The sequence below is a fragment of the Magallana gigas genome, chromosome 6 (assembly GCF_963853765.1).
Source record: "Magallana gigas chromosome 6, xbMagGiga1.1, whole genome shotgun sequence".
In the NCBI taxonomy this organism is placed as follows: domain Eukaryota; kingdom Metazoa; phylum Mollusca; class Bivalvia; order Ostreida; family Ostreidae; genus Magallana; species Magallana gigas.
The window spans coordinates 38,162,097-38,178,368 of NC_088858.1; the positions used below are offsets into that span (position 1 = coordinate 38,162,097).

At 32.3% G+C, this 16,272-nt stretch overlaps 1 protein-coding gene and 1 long non-coding RNA gene across 2 annotated transcripts; both read left to right on the top strand.

Annotated features, from left to right (window-relative positions):
• On the top strand, positions 1-13,425 carry LOC136276383 (uncharacterized). Its single transcript, XM_066088274.1, has 11 exons — positions 1-86; positions 340-484; positions 1,563-1,879; positions 2,569-2,718; positions 2,943-3,084; positions 5,640-5,810; positions 9,351-9,493; positions 11,416-11,580; positions 12,244-12,287; positions 12,475-12,506; positions 13,405-13,425. Exons 2-11 carry the CDS (start codon positions 362-364, stop codon positions 13,423-13,425), a joined length of 1,308 nt encoding a protein of 435 aa, XP_065944346.1. The 5' UTR covers positions 1-86; positions 340-361.
• Positions 13,426-13,499: 74 nt separating this feature from the next.
• Positions 13,500-14,946, top strand: LOC136276431 (uncharacterized). Its single transcript, XR_010714859.1, has 3 exons — positions 13,500-13,660; positions 14,416-14,462; positions 14,808-14,946. It is a non-coding gene; the product is annotated as an uncharacterized lncRNA (long non-coding RNA).
• Positions 14,947-16,272: the final 1,326 nt, after the last annotated feature.

Consider the following 16,272-nt stretch of genomic DNA (forward strand, 5'->3'; position numbering starts at 1 on the left):
GGATTATGTAGATACCAAATTGCCAAGTATTGTTCATATACGGTACATCCCTTGTTAGATTCGAAGCAGTGGGAAATAGGGAATCGGTACGTATTACATATGTTGGACAAAGAATAGAAAAGTACCTAAATATTAAGCATCATTTACATCTATTTTGAAGAAGAAAAAGAGTCACTTTAATTTCAAAAGTAAATTATACTATTCATTGAATTGTTTAATCATCACTATCTTAAGCTAATTTCTAAATTATTAGATGGTCTAAATGAACGCGATGTCAAATTTGCATTGTAGGTAGACTTATTCTTTCAATGGTAATTGTTTATTGTTTACTCAATGTAGGTAAGCGCATGTCTGAGTGACAATGTCGCTACTATTGGTATTTTTCCTGAGCCTGAGCGGATGTTTGGCCGTAGACAATCCAATCTTTTATGGCGGATCCATGAGTTTTTCAATTTTCCATGACGACAGAGACAATACCGACAAGGTAACAAAATGCATGTACTATTTTAACTTAAAGTTGTAGTAAGATTTTGTTTATGAAATAAGCCTTTTCTCATATTTTATTCAATTTGGCCAATAAGTCATATCTTGGCAGATCCCCTTTTCTTGCTCTCGGTTGATTTGAAGGTAAATCATGACAGTTTGTATCTTCTTTTGTCAAAATATATTATTCCAATCCTCTTAAAAGTACATTTTTTTAGTATTTTCATGTTAAAGCAAATCATCACATACTTGCTTTATTCACTCAGCATTTTCCCTCTGATATCTTAGAGTCAATTTGATTTCCATACCATTTACTCTGAACTACATACAATTTACTCTGAATTATATAACATTTACTCTGAAATATTTTTTTTTATAAAATGGCCCATAAATATTCTATCAAATAATCTTAATAAAATAGATACGAGAGAACAGATAAACGCATAAAAACATTCATCTAAGAAGGTGTGTGGGGAAATGTTGATTAATAACTAAATAATCTTCTTTCTATGACATAATTATTCATGTACGTTTATTTAAGAAGATACTTATTTAATTGTAATAGTAAGAATTTTAAAGAGTATGCCTTTTAATAATATTTTTTGTATGATATTGTACATATCTGCTTTGTATTTAAAACTTCGATTTCATCGAATTAATTTATTCATAGATAAATGTCATTTATCAATAAAGAATTTCTTAATTAACTTAATAATTGTAAATGTTTTGATATCATTCTAGAGAAAAAGCATTTTTCCAATGGGGACAAATGTTTAAGGATTAATTTCCTACCAGAAAACCTCATTTTCCTATAAACTTTTCTGTTATTGATTGATATATTTTGACTGCAGATTGAAAACAACGCTTTGTTTTGAAATTCAAAATGTGTCTTTTTTTCAGAGTAAAACTAAAGCATTGTAACAAACGTTCTTTCATTTCGAATAGTGTCAAACTTTTCTGTATAGCTGCATTTCTGCAGCGTCTCATTCAAAAGTTTATAAAGGTAACCCAATCAATAAGACTTTTAGTGGATAATTTATTCTTTTTTAAACATTGTGTTGTTTCCTTTGTCAATTTAGGTTCACCTTAAACTTCTGACAGGATGGAAGATTGGCACTGGACCATGCGGTAGATCTTGTCCTCGAAGCCGAACTAGAACAAGTACCATACAGTCAAGGAAAAACATGCTGGATAAAAAAGGCGATGGCTACTTTGGCAACTGGGACATGGAAGTAAGGAAGTCTAGCGGTAACACATACCACCAAAACTTAACGACAATTGTCAAAACAAACCTAACGGAAAAAGTGGAAAGTGTGAATCCAAGATTGGAATGGGAGCTTGACACTGCTGAGCTCTTTGTACCTATTCCGGACCAAGTTCAATACGTGGATATTATGTAAGCCAATTCTTTATCAATACTTTTTATCAACTACTGATACCAAATTTAGTTAACAAGAAAATCTCTCTCTCTCTCTCTCTCTCTCTCTCTCTCTCTCTCTCTCTCTCTCAAGCTTTGGATCAATTTACGACCTTAAGATTGAGTCTTAGTAAAATGGGTAGGCAAACCCGGGCCGGGGCAAAATAAAAGCCGGGGCAGATCGATATTTTTCAATTTTCTTTTTTAATAATCAACCAATCTCATTGAAATTTTCAGGATATGTTACTAATTGATATTACTGTATTCGCTGTAAATATTTCTGCAAAACAATGTGTATTTAGAAATTAATCGACTATTGTTGATTTCCAAGTTGGTAAAATGGGTAGGCAAACCCGGGTCGACATTTTACGGTTTTGTGGATTTATTTAGGGAATAACTGAACATTTCACGTTTAATTCCGGTAAATTATATAAAATACTAATCAGAAATCGTCATTTATTGAACGGAAAGTAATAATTCTTCAATTAATAAGAGGGTTTTTTAAAAGAAAAACCGGGTCATTAAAACCGGATCCGATCGCCCGGGATTAATTACCGGAATTAAACGTGAAATGTTCAGTTTTTACTTAAATTAGTGCATTAGTTATTTCTTTAGGTCACTTCTTAAAATTGTAACTTAGATAAGAAACTGGATTACTCGAATTGCAGATTTGAAGGAAATTCTTGGTTGGAACTTACTGTAAACAAACTGACAAAAGGACCGCCATGGCACTTACAAGTTAAGGTTAACCCACACGAAAGGAGTGATACACTAGGCCCTAATAGAAGTCCAATAGTTCAAATGAAACCATTTTTTAAGTAAGTTGTTCTAAGACTATTTTGTTTATATTTTTTTAAATAACATAAATTATATCATTAAGGCTGATTCACTAGTATTGCAGTAGCAATAAAGCAATCTTAATACCCTCTGCATAGATTGAATAATAAAAGGTTTAAAATGAGCTATAACATTTTAAATTTAAAACATGAAAAATCTATACTCACCTTTTAAATATAGAATTCAACATTTTTTTTCGGTACAGACTTGGCATGAACAGAACTTATGCAATTTCACTCACTGCAATGGATGAAGATGATGACGCAATAAAGTGTCGTTCCTCTCAGTATGTAGAAGCTGGGCCAAAACTCACAAGCCATAGTTTTCACAAAGCTAATGTCGATGCGGTAAGTTTTCGGCGCTCTTCTATCAGTGAATCTTTTGTTAAATCAAAGTACTGAAGTACTGTCGGGAGTTGATTTTTTTTTATTATTATCAATTTTAAAATCAACGATATGTTATTTTGCCTGGCAAGTAGTTTCTAATCTGTATTTGAATTATGCACATATTTATAATATAAATTCTGGAACTTTCCGACAATAATTTCGATAAAAACCTCATATGAATCATGTTGTGTAATATTTAAATATAGAATTAATTCCATCAAACTGTGTATCAGTATTCAAAATGTTTCCAAAATTGTACAGGTCTGGATCCAAGCAATATTGAACTCTAGTCTCGTTCAACCAGACGCTCGGTTGTCTCCGTTAATATCCGACTACCAAGAGAGACTCTTTGCTTGTCGGAGATTTACGGATACAGCGGGGCGTCTGGTTGAACGAGACTTTATTGAACTCAGGCGTAGGAATACATACAACTACAAAAAAAAATTAAATTGTTCGTACTTTATAAAATTTTCAAGGTATTCATAAATACGTTTTTTTTTAAAACAATGGTACAGCATACAGTACACCGAATGTATCTATTATTTTCAAGATCTAGGTCTTGTCAGCGGTGATGATTTGTGCTTAGGTCCTAACACTGTTTCACTTTCGGTTTGCCAGAGTAACTGTATAGGAGAGTTGATTAAAGTCAACTCCCAAAAACCATCCTCATCTATATCAAAGATATAATAGCCTCGATTAATCATAGTAGAGATACTTTTGATGATTTGGTCTGGCTCATGAAAAAAAAGGTGACTCTAAAAATTAAATATTATAGAATAATTTGAAAAACAGAATGAAATACTATTACAACTAACACTCATTGGGATTTAAATTGAAACACCGGAAAAACAAAGAACATTACTTCAATATGAACATTAAAGGTGCATTTGATTGAGATAGGACTGAAGTGTTCATAACAATTTGAAGGCATACTCTAAAACCTGGCCTGGCTTGGCCCCATTGGTCTGGCCTCAAAGTTGGCCTGGCCTCACTTTTGGCCTCAAATATGGCCTGGCCCCAAATTTTGGCCTGGCCTCAAAAATTGGCCTCGCCTCAAATTTGGCCTCTACAAAAGTTTTGGCCTCAAATTTATTTTTATATTTTCTTTACATATTTGATGTTTTTATTGATTTATTTTCAATGCACATTAAACATCCCTTTTGGTGACTATAGTGTCATAAAGTGATAGTGTATTAAAAATAATAGTTACAATTGTAAATATAGTACTAACAATATTTATCTATGACTACAAGTATGTTGAGTAATCAATTCTAACAGATTTTTATTTAGTCTGATTTAAATTATTAAGAACTTAAGAATGTGATTTGGCCCTGCCATTGTATAACCATGGCATGTTTTTGCAATATATTTAGATCAAACTGCTCTCAGGATTGGGAGTCGTTTACCAACGACTTCTTTGAGAAAAAAGTAATGGAATAGGCCAATATTTGTTTATTCTAACCAACATCAAAAATCACAAATGTTCTGCTTTGTTCAAATTCTGATAATGACAATTCCCCATAGGAGAACAATTTTTTCCTAAATTTATAAGCAACACATACATGAAACTCTACTCTGTAATCAGGAGATGATGATTATTGAACATCACTGAGTCTAGTTCTCGAAGGATGCAATGTTGCTGTCGTTCACAAATGCCATTAATTAAATTAGACATGTGAAATGTTAAACGACAGGATAGGCAATGAATCTGACCCCAATGCAGCAGATTAGGGACAGAAAAGGTTGATTTGTAAACAAACAGCAAATTTTAAAGTGCATTACACGGTGATAACAATTTAGTGCTATGTACCAGTTTAGAAATGTTTTGGATATCAATCAGGTCTGTCTCTTAAAATGATGTTTTAATTTTAAATGGGAGATAAGAGTGGCAACTTAATCGCTTTAGTATAGGCAAAATCTATTCCTTATAGTAAGAGCAGTGCTGTACATGCATGTCATAGGTATTTTTTGTGTGTTTAGACATGGATGAAAATAATTCAACTTGACAAATCGGTCATCTTGTCATATATATTTTTTCATATGATTATTCTATAAGAATATTCAATTTCAAAAAGAAATCAATAACAATTCAATCTAAATCTAAGAAAATGAGAAAAAAAGAAATTTTAAAATTTGAGGCAAAAATTTTTGAAGAGGCCAAGTGAGAGGCCAGGCCAATTTTTGAGGCCATGCCAAAATTTAGGGCCAGGCCAATTTTGAGGCCAAAAATGAGGCCAGGCCAACTTTGAGGCCAGGCCAATGGGGCCAAGCCAGGCCAGGTTTTTGAGTATGCCCAGTTTGAAGTGTTTATAACAATTATTTTTATATGTTTATATATACCATCATCAAAAATTTCAAACAATGTTTACAGTATATTTGTTAATTATTTGTATTTCGAAAACCATATATATTAATGAAAATTCAAAAAAAAAATAATAATAATTCACGGTAAAAATGTTAGTGCAACTTTTAAATTAAAAAAAAACTAAAAAATAAATTCCATAATAATTTTTCAGGAATCTTGCACGATTAACATAGACACCACAGATAGCAGTGTATTCTATGAGAACGCTACAGGAGCTATTGCAGTGACTGTCCAAGACTATGCTCGAAAATTGCTTAAGTTGAAAGAGGAGGAAAACCTGATCAATCCGTATGAAAAGGTTTTAAGTGCGGTTACAGTTCAAGTAAGCAACGATTTTCAATGTTACATGTTTATTGTTCATTATTAGATACGGTGTGTCCATTTATCATTAAAAAATAGACAGTGCATATTTCTAAGGTAGTCAAGGTACAACTGATGTGAATTTAATAATTTTGATTGATCTAAACTACTTTAAGTTCCTACCTACAAGAGCCAGTGAATAGTCACTTAATAAATAAATATCTTATATTTGAAACAATTTTGAAGAAGAGTTATTTATATTTAAACTACTTTAAGTTCCTACCTATAAGAGGCAGAGAATAGTCACTTAATAAATGAATATCTTATATTTGAAACTATTTTGAAGATTAGTTATTTATATTTTAAAAGATATACTTTTTCAAGTATTTTTCTTGTATATGTTAACAATTTGGTCTTATTTTTTAATTCTGAACAATTGTCATTTGATTAACCGATGAAAACCATGGATTACCTTAAGGTTTTCAACTCGTCACGTTGCATCTCCTCTGCGCACATATCATCAATCTATAAATTCTATTCTATATCTTTGTTAAAAATTGTTGTTTTTTTAATACAAACGATTATTTTATCATCATTGCACAACATTAATCAAGAAAATCCATCTAAACCTTTAAAACATAAACAAGCATCTTTATCTCCCTCCCCCCCCCCACTCTCTCTCCCCCCCCCCCCCCCCGCTAGACATTACATGTAAAGCTATCTTTCTTTACGCAAACAAACTTGTAAAATGTATTAAACATATTATGTAGGTCTTGTTTAAGGCTTACAAATCAATATTATTTGACGGCTATCAGCGTTATAGCATGCAACTATATTTTTTAAAATCAAATGGTTTTAGTCTTTTCGTGATGTTTTAAGTTGAGACTATCAGAAAATACATGTAATGCTTGTAATTTCAAAAATAGGGATGGGTTAAATTTTATCGTTAAATGCAAAGACAATGACCAGGAATCTTATACATCTTATAAAGAACATATTAATTTGTTAGATTTCTTTCAGAAATTAAGCTTTCACAATTTGTTCTATTTGATAAACAAAATCGATAAAGTTTAAAGAGTTTATTTAATCAGTTTTTTTTCATAGAATTGTAAAATTACCATGCAGAAATGAATTTTTTTTAACTGATTATAGACATTTAAACTATAAACTATTTTCAGAAATACTATATAAGATTTCCAAACAAATTCTCTGAGTTGAATTTATTAAAAAACCAGAAAACTGAAATTGTCATGAAAAGTTATTTTGCCAGTAAAGGGTGTTTATTCAATAAAAAATATCTATTTTGCATGGCAAAAAGGTGGTCGTGGAATTAAAAGATATTGTAGAGGACATCGTTATGAAAAGGAAAAAAAAATATCATTGGCAAATGATTGCACACTCTATCATCTTGTTCCTCTTTAAAACATGGGTTGTTGTTATTATTTCACTGAGTTTCAAATACAGGCGACGGACGTCTATACAGCAAAATATGCTTTTTTGTGCAAAAAGGTAAAATTAAATGCAAATAGCACTAAGAACAAAAACACCAAACCCATTTTTAGCTCACCTGAGCTGAAAGCTCAATGAGCTATTCTGATCACATTTTGTCTGTCGTCGGTCTGTCCGTAAACTTTTCACATTTTCAACATCTTCTTAAGAACTAATGGGCCAATTTCAAGAAAACTTGGCACATATCATCCTTAGGCAAAGGGGATTCAAAGTTGTGAAAATTAAGGGTCACACATTTTTTCAAGGGGAGATAATTAAAAATTAATTAAAAGTTTTGAGAAATTTTCAAAAATCTTCATCTCAATAACCATAATGCCAGGAAAGCTGAAACTTGTGTGGAACCATCCTCAGGGATTGTAGAGTTGGGCCACAATGGGGGGTCGAAGTTTTACAAAGGAATATATTTAGTAAATCTTTAAAAATCTTTTTCTCAAAAACTAATCAGCCAAGAAAGTTGAAACTTGTGTGGAAGCATCCTCAGGTAGTGTAGATTCAAAGTTGTGAAAATCATGACCCCCGGGGGTAGGGTGGGGCCACAATGGGGGGTCGAAGTTTTACATAGGAATATATAGAATAAATCTTTAAAATCTTCTTCTCAGAAACTAATCAGCCAGGAAAGCTGTAACTTGTGTTGAAGCATCCTCAGGTAGTGTAGGTTCAAAGTTGTGAAAATCATTACCCCTTAGGGTAAGGTGAAGCCACAATAGGGGGTCGAAGTTTTACATAGGAATATATAGAGTAAATCTTTAAAATCTTCTTCTTAGAAACTAATCAGCCAGGAAAGCTGAAACTTGTGTGGAAGCATCCTCAGGTTATTTAGATTCAAAGCTGTGAAAATCATGATCTTGGGGGTCAGGGGGGGCCATAATGGGGGGGGGGTCAAAGTTTTACATAGGAATATTTAGAGTAAATCTTTATAAATAAGCTGAAACTTGTGTGGAAGCATTCTCAGGTAGTGTAGATTCAAAGTTGTGAAAATCATGATCCCTGGGGGTAGGGTAGGCCACAATGGGGGGTCGAAGTTTTACATAGGAATATTTAGAGTAAATCTTTAAAAATCTTCTTCCATGAAACCAATCAGCTAGGAAAGCTGAAACTTGTGTGGAAGCATCCTCAGGTAGTGTAGATTCAAAGTTGTAAAAATCATATTCCCCAGGGGTAGGGTGGGGCACAATGGAGGGTCGAAGTTTTACATAGGAATATATAGAGTAAATATTTAAAATTCTTTATATCAGAAACTAATCAGCCAGGAAAGCTGAAACTTGTGTGGAAGTATTCTCAGGTAGTGTAGATTCAAAGTTGTGAAAATCATGATCCCTGTGGGTAGGGTGGGGCCACATTGGGGGGGGGTGTTAAAGTTTTACATAGGAATATATAGAGTAAATCTTTAAAAATCTTTTTCTCAGAAACTAATCAGCCAGATGATTCTTTATAATTGTTAAGACTTTGGCTCCAGGACAATTCTTCGGCTTCACAAGAAGGTTCAGAGTTTGGTGTAGCTTTATATCCCATATAAAAAACAATTGTTAAGGATCTTTTTGAGAACTGCAGTACTCAACATGTGATATGACTATAAAATCATCCTGTTAGAAAAGGGACTAATGATGATAAACATAAGAATATCCAGGGGGGAATTGGATTTTATTTATACAGGATCTACATGCATTATTGTACATTGTCCAGATTGTCTGTATTATGACTCCATTAAGCTGATTTAATCATACCTATTGTTCCTCAGGTGAGCGATGTGGCCCATGGGCCTCTTGTTTCCCTTTGCAGCATGAAGTATGTTTTGTTTACAGATTCCATTTACATGTTTCTCAATAAATTTTTTTGCAACCATATTTTAGGTAAATGAAATTTTCATCTTAAATGGTAACAGTAATGAAAGGTACCAGAGTAATTTAGAATTTCCATAATGATCAATCCTCAAAATTATTCATGACAGTGTCACATTTTAAATATACATCGTTAATATACTCGTGCATTCATGATCAGTACTTGATAGGCGTATTCTATAAGCCTTTGTATGTATTATTTCTATTCATTACAGTTTTTTGTATTCATTGTTGAGCATGCTGACGAACCAATCTTTGTACTTCCAACTCATCCAAACCAACAGACCTTTATAATCTACGTTGGGGTCGAGTTTACAGTAGATTTTTTTGCAAGACCAACGGCACCTGATGCAAACAGGTATCTTCGGGCACTAAAACAATTTAATGATAAAATTAATTTATAAACAATAAGCATATGTATATGCCTTTGATAACAATACAAAGGATCAACTGTCTATTACAATTGAATTGACCTTTAGGGCCGGTATTGGTTTCAGTCCTTATAAATACCATATCCATATCCGTTCCACTTCTTGATTTTAGGACATACACAGTAAACTCTTGGGTTCTAGTACTCATAATCTATAGTGATTGAAAAAACGCAAAATTTTCAATTTTTTTTCAAAACGTTCATGATATTTTCTCAAGTAAATGTAAACATGGCGGTAAAGAAGTTGCTAATCCCGTTAGTGTGCATACATCCTTTTACAACTACTCATTTTGGAGATGATATATTTAATTTCGAAAAATGTCATTGGTGTAAGAAATGCAAATTGTATAAAAATAGAAATTTTAGAAGTTGTGTCGATACTGAATTGTAGCCCTACAGTTTAAAAAAGATGAGATTATAGAATATTGTCAGTTATTAATTTAAACAAGGGCAATGCTTGTTACCAATTGTCTAACTGACCCATCTACATTTTTTCCAATCTATAAACCTTCCTCCCGCATTTTTGGCATAAAATGTCACCAATGCACACGATCTTTGGATAGAAAGAACTGCCTCTTCTTTGCAGTTTGCAGTCCCACAGTTGTACCATTTCCCATAAATATTCTTCATGGAAAGGCAAACGCAAAAAAATTGCTGGGCATGATTTTTTTTACATGGACCTGTTTCGAGTGACAAAAAGTGAAGGATTTTTGTCCTCAAACAAAGCGTGTATAGTTACGGTTGACTGCTTTTAGTTCAGTACATATTTTGTCATAATTGTTTTCCATTGGAAGAGCAATTGTTCATTAAAGTCAAGATCTAGTAAATGATTCCTGACTTTGCTGCTAGAACCATTATGACGTCATAAATGTCAAATAGACAATCCGTTTCTAGGCACCCCGTTCTAGAAAGTTTTTTTCCATTAATACTAAAATCGTCTTAATTGTTCCATTTTTGTATTAATTTTTGTATTAATGGAATTCCGATCCAAGGCATCTGCCCGCGATGCATGATGAGATTGTCCTACACTTTTTGTTAAGTAGTTAATCCGCGTTCTTGGTTACCCCGTTCTGGAAAATTCTATCCTATTCTCTCGCCAGAGGTTATGCTTCCCAAGCGAATGAGTATCAAAACTAAAATCGCCCACTAAATAAACGAATAGACTTATTTTATTTATTTAACATTTGCCAAATCTTAACTTTTATATACTCTTTAAGTAGGTACACAGTAAAAATATTCACTCTATACATAATAATTCAATATTATTTCATTGTAAGTATATATTTTGATCAAGACTATCCCTGACTTGGAATTGCCAAAACGTGTCCACCACCTTACTCTCAGTTTTGCTATTTCAGGCTTGTTTATCGAAAATGAAAGTAGGTTTTTAATTAATTTCACAATAATAACTTATCATATAAAGTTCAATTATAGCTTACGGACATCACCTCACTCGTGTTGAAATACCAAAAGTGTAAGCAGTTACTCTGGTGCAGGCATTTTGTAGTTTTTTTTGCAAAATGCCTTAATTTATAAGTATAGATGTTGGATAGAAAATAACAAAAAAACTTCGATTTTCAAAAGAGATATTTTCCGGGAAATCCATCTCCCCTATAGGTCAATTTAATTGTTATTAGCAATAAATTCTTTTTAATGAAATCTTTTATTCCCTTTTTTGATAAATTTCATAAACAATAACATTGATTTTACAAGTTGTTGATAAAGAAGGGGGTGATGCATATCAAAAATAATGGATGTAGATATTGAATTTTGGGTTTATTGAATTTTATACCAGAATGATACATTCAAGTTTGTTTAAAATTCATTATTACTTAATTTTCCGAGAAAAGAAAAATAGAGCTATTTGACGTGACAAGAACAGGGGGACGGGAGACGAATCAAACTGATATCAAATTTAGCACTAACCGTACAGCGAAAATCACAGTGTCTTGGATTCCTGTTGGGGCCGACCTAGGAAAAGACATTTTGTGTGCTAGGGTCGAAGATAATGAAGGGTGAGTGATAATTTGTTTAACTGAAGTTTTTAATAACATAATAACTCTAAAAAACAATTTTTTTTTAGTTTTTTCTGATATATTAGACAAGCATGAAAAAATAAACAAAGTTTTAAACATTTTAAAAGGGTTTAGAATGAAATTGCTTAACTTATTCTGCTCCCCTTTGAAGAAAGAAGGACATACTTCTTTGCTGCTGTTTGTCTGCCTATCGGTCCATCAACTGTTTCCGTTCATAATGAAATGAAATTTGAATACAGATTTGTCATAAGAATATCTAGTTCATGTTTGATTTAGGGTACGATCGAGCAATTTTTAAAAGAGTTATTTCCTTTGAAATCCCAGTAATTGTAATTTCCGTTCATAAGGCCAATTTCATTTCCATGTCTACTGCCCATAACAAATGCCTGTGCACCCTATAATGTATGTGATGGGGGCTTACGTTTTTGACAAACGTCTCTTGCTTATTGTGTGTCACAAATGAACATCATGTAAATGATATATAGACCAATGAAAGAACTCTATTAAAGCAATACCATCTTTTTTTAAATGTTCAATTGTTCAGAAATTCCCTGTTTTGGAATAATGCTTCATAGCATATGACTGTTAAGGTTTATTTACATCTTGTCTTTCGTTAACTTTTATACTGTTTTATTTGTTTAGGTTTGAATCCATTAATCTTCACTGTTTTACGATCCTCATAAAACGTATGTTTTTGTGTACATTTAAAGTTTTACATCACTAAAATTGCTAATCAGTATGTTTTCTTTTTTATAACAATTTTCATGTGCGAAGTATACTTTTAGTAAAATGAATACATTAATCGATTTCACTTCATTTACCTTTGCATATTTTTGTCAGAACATATACTCACAAATGTTTGATAATTTGCAGCGTACACACCACACCCTCAAACGCCCCTTCAGGTAATTCTTTAATTGACGACCTTACGCTAAATGTCTTAAGACGTGTATATGTACAATGTTACCAAATTTATTTTGATTTCGTATCCTTAATTTTGTAGGCACGGCCATACTTCGTCTTTTTTCCTCAGCCTGGAGAAATTGTTTTTCCAGAACACTCCTTTTGCAAATTTCCGATTTATGCAGCGTCATCGACAAAAGGGTATGATTTTTGAAAATGATACATATTATCCGCTATAGACACAACATCATTGTTGTTGTTAAAGCTCAACTCAGAGTGAGATTTCTGTGAAGTGTATGTGTGTTGTATGTATTAAAGGGGCATGTTCACGATTTGTGGTCATTTTTTTTCCATTTTTTATTTAATCTTCAATGCCTTAGAAATGCATTTCTTAAGATCAACCAAAAGTTTAGAGTCAGTCGTAGAGATATAAGCATGATACAGAGCTCGCATGTAGACAGGGCTCGTGCCATGTTTTTGTTTATATTCGTTCATTTTACGATTTACCTTTATATTCATTATAAGCAGAAATAAACAGTTCCTTATGTTCTTACATTCATTTAAGCTCTACAATTGGAATATTCACTTCAGCATTCAAAATACAAACAAATACATGACCAAAGCTTTGTTTACATAGGAAAGAATTGTTAGCGCTGTATCCTGCTTATAATTCTACGACGGAAATTCAATTTTTGGTTTACTATAAGAAATGCATTGTGAACATTAAAACAGGAAAATAATTTTTTACCAAAATCGTGACCATGCCACTTTAAAAGTTATTATTGTGCTTGTGTGATGGTTCAGTATTTGAATTAATTTAACAGTGTAGGGTATGGCAGGAATTGTTTTAATGCCTTGACATTGTCTTTTTAAGTTTGAGCCTTTTTCTACCCTTTACAGAATAGTAGGCTCTTACGGTAGCGATGTAAGTGGTTTCCGTTGCGCTCGACTAAAATCTCATATGCACTAACTTACTTTATGCTTTTAGAGGAATAACAAACATCAGCATTCAGTCAACAGACGCCCCTTCTGCGGTAGTAGTTAGTGTGATAAGGCCAGTTAATAGTACCTACGGACCAGGAGCAAAAATGGTTGAAATTCAGTTAAAAGAACCAGCGGGCGGAGTTCGTAAAATCTGCTTTGAGGCTTCGGATGCGTATGTCTTTATATAATAATTTGTGTTTTGGGTGTTTCTTTGTTGTTAAATAGATTACAATCAACAGATAATGGAAAAGAGCATGTTTCAGTTTTTGTTTGTTTTACGTGATAAATAATTATACCTGATAAATATGTAAAATGTTTGTAATATTTTTATATACATTCAGTCTTTTCTGTATTGCTATATGTTAGATATGGTTAATCTAGTACCACACATAGGCCAGATATTCTTCGGGATTGGACATTATTGTTCAAAATAACGAAGTATTACATGGGACGCTTGTAAAAGACAGTCTTGTTAACGTTAAATTTTACCGAGACAAAGGCAGAGACCATATCTTATGATCTTTGCAGGAAAGAGTTTACTTAAGTTTATGAAATTTCTAAAAATAAGACATGTCATGATCTCTGAGAGTTGGTATCAAGGATAAGTCGCGTAAAGTGGTAATTCAATTACACATCGTAATATAATAGTAAATATCACTGGATATATAGTATATGTAGTTGCGTTATTTTTTCCTGTGTTATGGTTAGTTTTTAGATGTTCAGTATTTTTTTTGGATCACAGCAAGAACAATACAGTACACAAGCGTGTACAAAACTTTAAAAACTTAATTTATTGTACATATACAATATTGCACAACGAGCTGTTTTAATATCTAGTTTTTAAACCCTTAGGCGGGCAATCTGAACTGTTGTTACTCACGAATTGAATTATTAGTCACATTTTCAAGCCATCAAAAATATTTGTAGGGATTCGAGCACAGTGCAGTGTCTTTTTGCTAATGTCCTGAAGAAAGGTATCTACTTTTATTCGGAACTTTTCCAAGTTAATAAGTTTTTCTTCGAAATAATTTGATATTCATAATACATCGTAAACAGATATAGCCGAGAAATGGATAATGCAACTTATGAAAAAAATATAGAAGATCAGAAATTAGTATTTATTTTATAATAAATAAATACTAAGACGTGAAAATTAATGCTTTAAGTTTGCCATTGTTTGGAAACATGTTAATTTTAGATTAACACACTTAAAAACAAAAATTCTATTTCCAGTGATATATCATTCAATAAAATACAACACAAAGCCAGTGTCTGTTGGTGTTTAATACTAAACGGTTAATTCAATTAACCATTTTCAGATCCATGCGAGACCAGCCCCTGCAACAATGGTGGACTTTGTTTTCCATCGGAAGACCACAATAATTTTTTTTGCCACTGCAATAAAGGGTTTACAGGCAGAACATGCAATATTGGTATGGCTTGAAAGACGAAGTGAATTAATCTAATTGGAATAAACCTTCAGACAGCTCTTTAACCTGATGCTTTTTGTCCTCCGTATGCGTTAAATTTAATCATTTAGCTGGGCTCATTGTGTGAGCCATGGTTTGACTATAGCTACTGTACACGGTTTGTTGTACGTTAACTGAACGACCATTTGATTCGTTCTTTACACTAAAATGTGTTTAGGGTCAGACACGACCTAATTTCCATTATTTCTCTTTTTATAATATCCGCAATGTGAACATTTCCACTATGTAATTCCAAAAATACATGTTCATTTTATATAGCATTTTTCTAGTTGGATGTAGATTTCAGTTTCAATTGAAAATCTGTACGATGATCTTATGAATAAGCATTTAAATGCATTTTGCATGATATTAAAGACCAATTTAAAATATTCTAAATCCAAAATGCTCTGGTAATGCACCTGAATTTTGAGGCAATAAAATGTTTATTTGCAAATGAAGAAAATATAAATTACATAAAACTAAGGAAAATCGTGTGTGTGTCCTTAAAACTTAAAAGAGAACGTAGAATGTATAGCATGTCAGCTGTTCAGTGTATCTCGGTATTTAAATATCATTTGCAATATTCTTTTTTCAAAAATTGTAACCTATCAGGATAGTTAGCAAATCGTACAACAGTGAACGTATTTTGATTATTACGAAGTTTTATTCACATCGAAGTTATACCTCCTTATATGTTTGTGTGTTGTAGCCAAACCATGGTTTTAGTAAATTTTTATGACAAATGTAACTTGTAACTAAATTAATTACCTCTTTAAAGTAATTGTAATCAAATAATCACCTTTGAAAACTCTTGTAATGGTAATTTAATTGAAGGATTTAAGCAAGTAATTGTAATTTAATAAATTACTTTCTTTTGAAATTGACCCCATCCTTGCTCGTGAGCACGAACGTTAACGCAATGGGGTCATCAAATATGGTAGCTAGTATTCATGTTTATTTAATATGCATGCTGACACAATAGAAAACCATTCATCAACAAACCTTTTTTTTCATTTTAGCGCCACCCAATGTATGCCGAGCTATGAATCCCTGTCTAAACAGCGCAACTTGTGTTACTAAACACGGGGGATCTTTTTTCTGTTTGTGTGACACAAATTATACTGGCATCATATGTGAAAATAGTAAGTAGTTTTAACCCTAATCTGATCTACTTCTGTATACATTTTCATTAAAACAGTTATTTATTGAATCTGATATTCTTTTTCATAGTCTACATATCAAAATTTAGTAAAAATGTTTTTTTAGAATAATCTGGGCAATCTTTTTTAAAATCCAGTATTTTTTTCACACATTC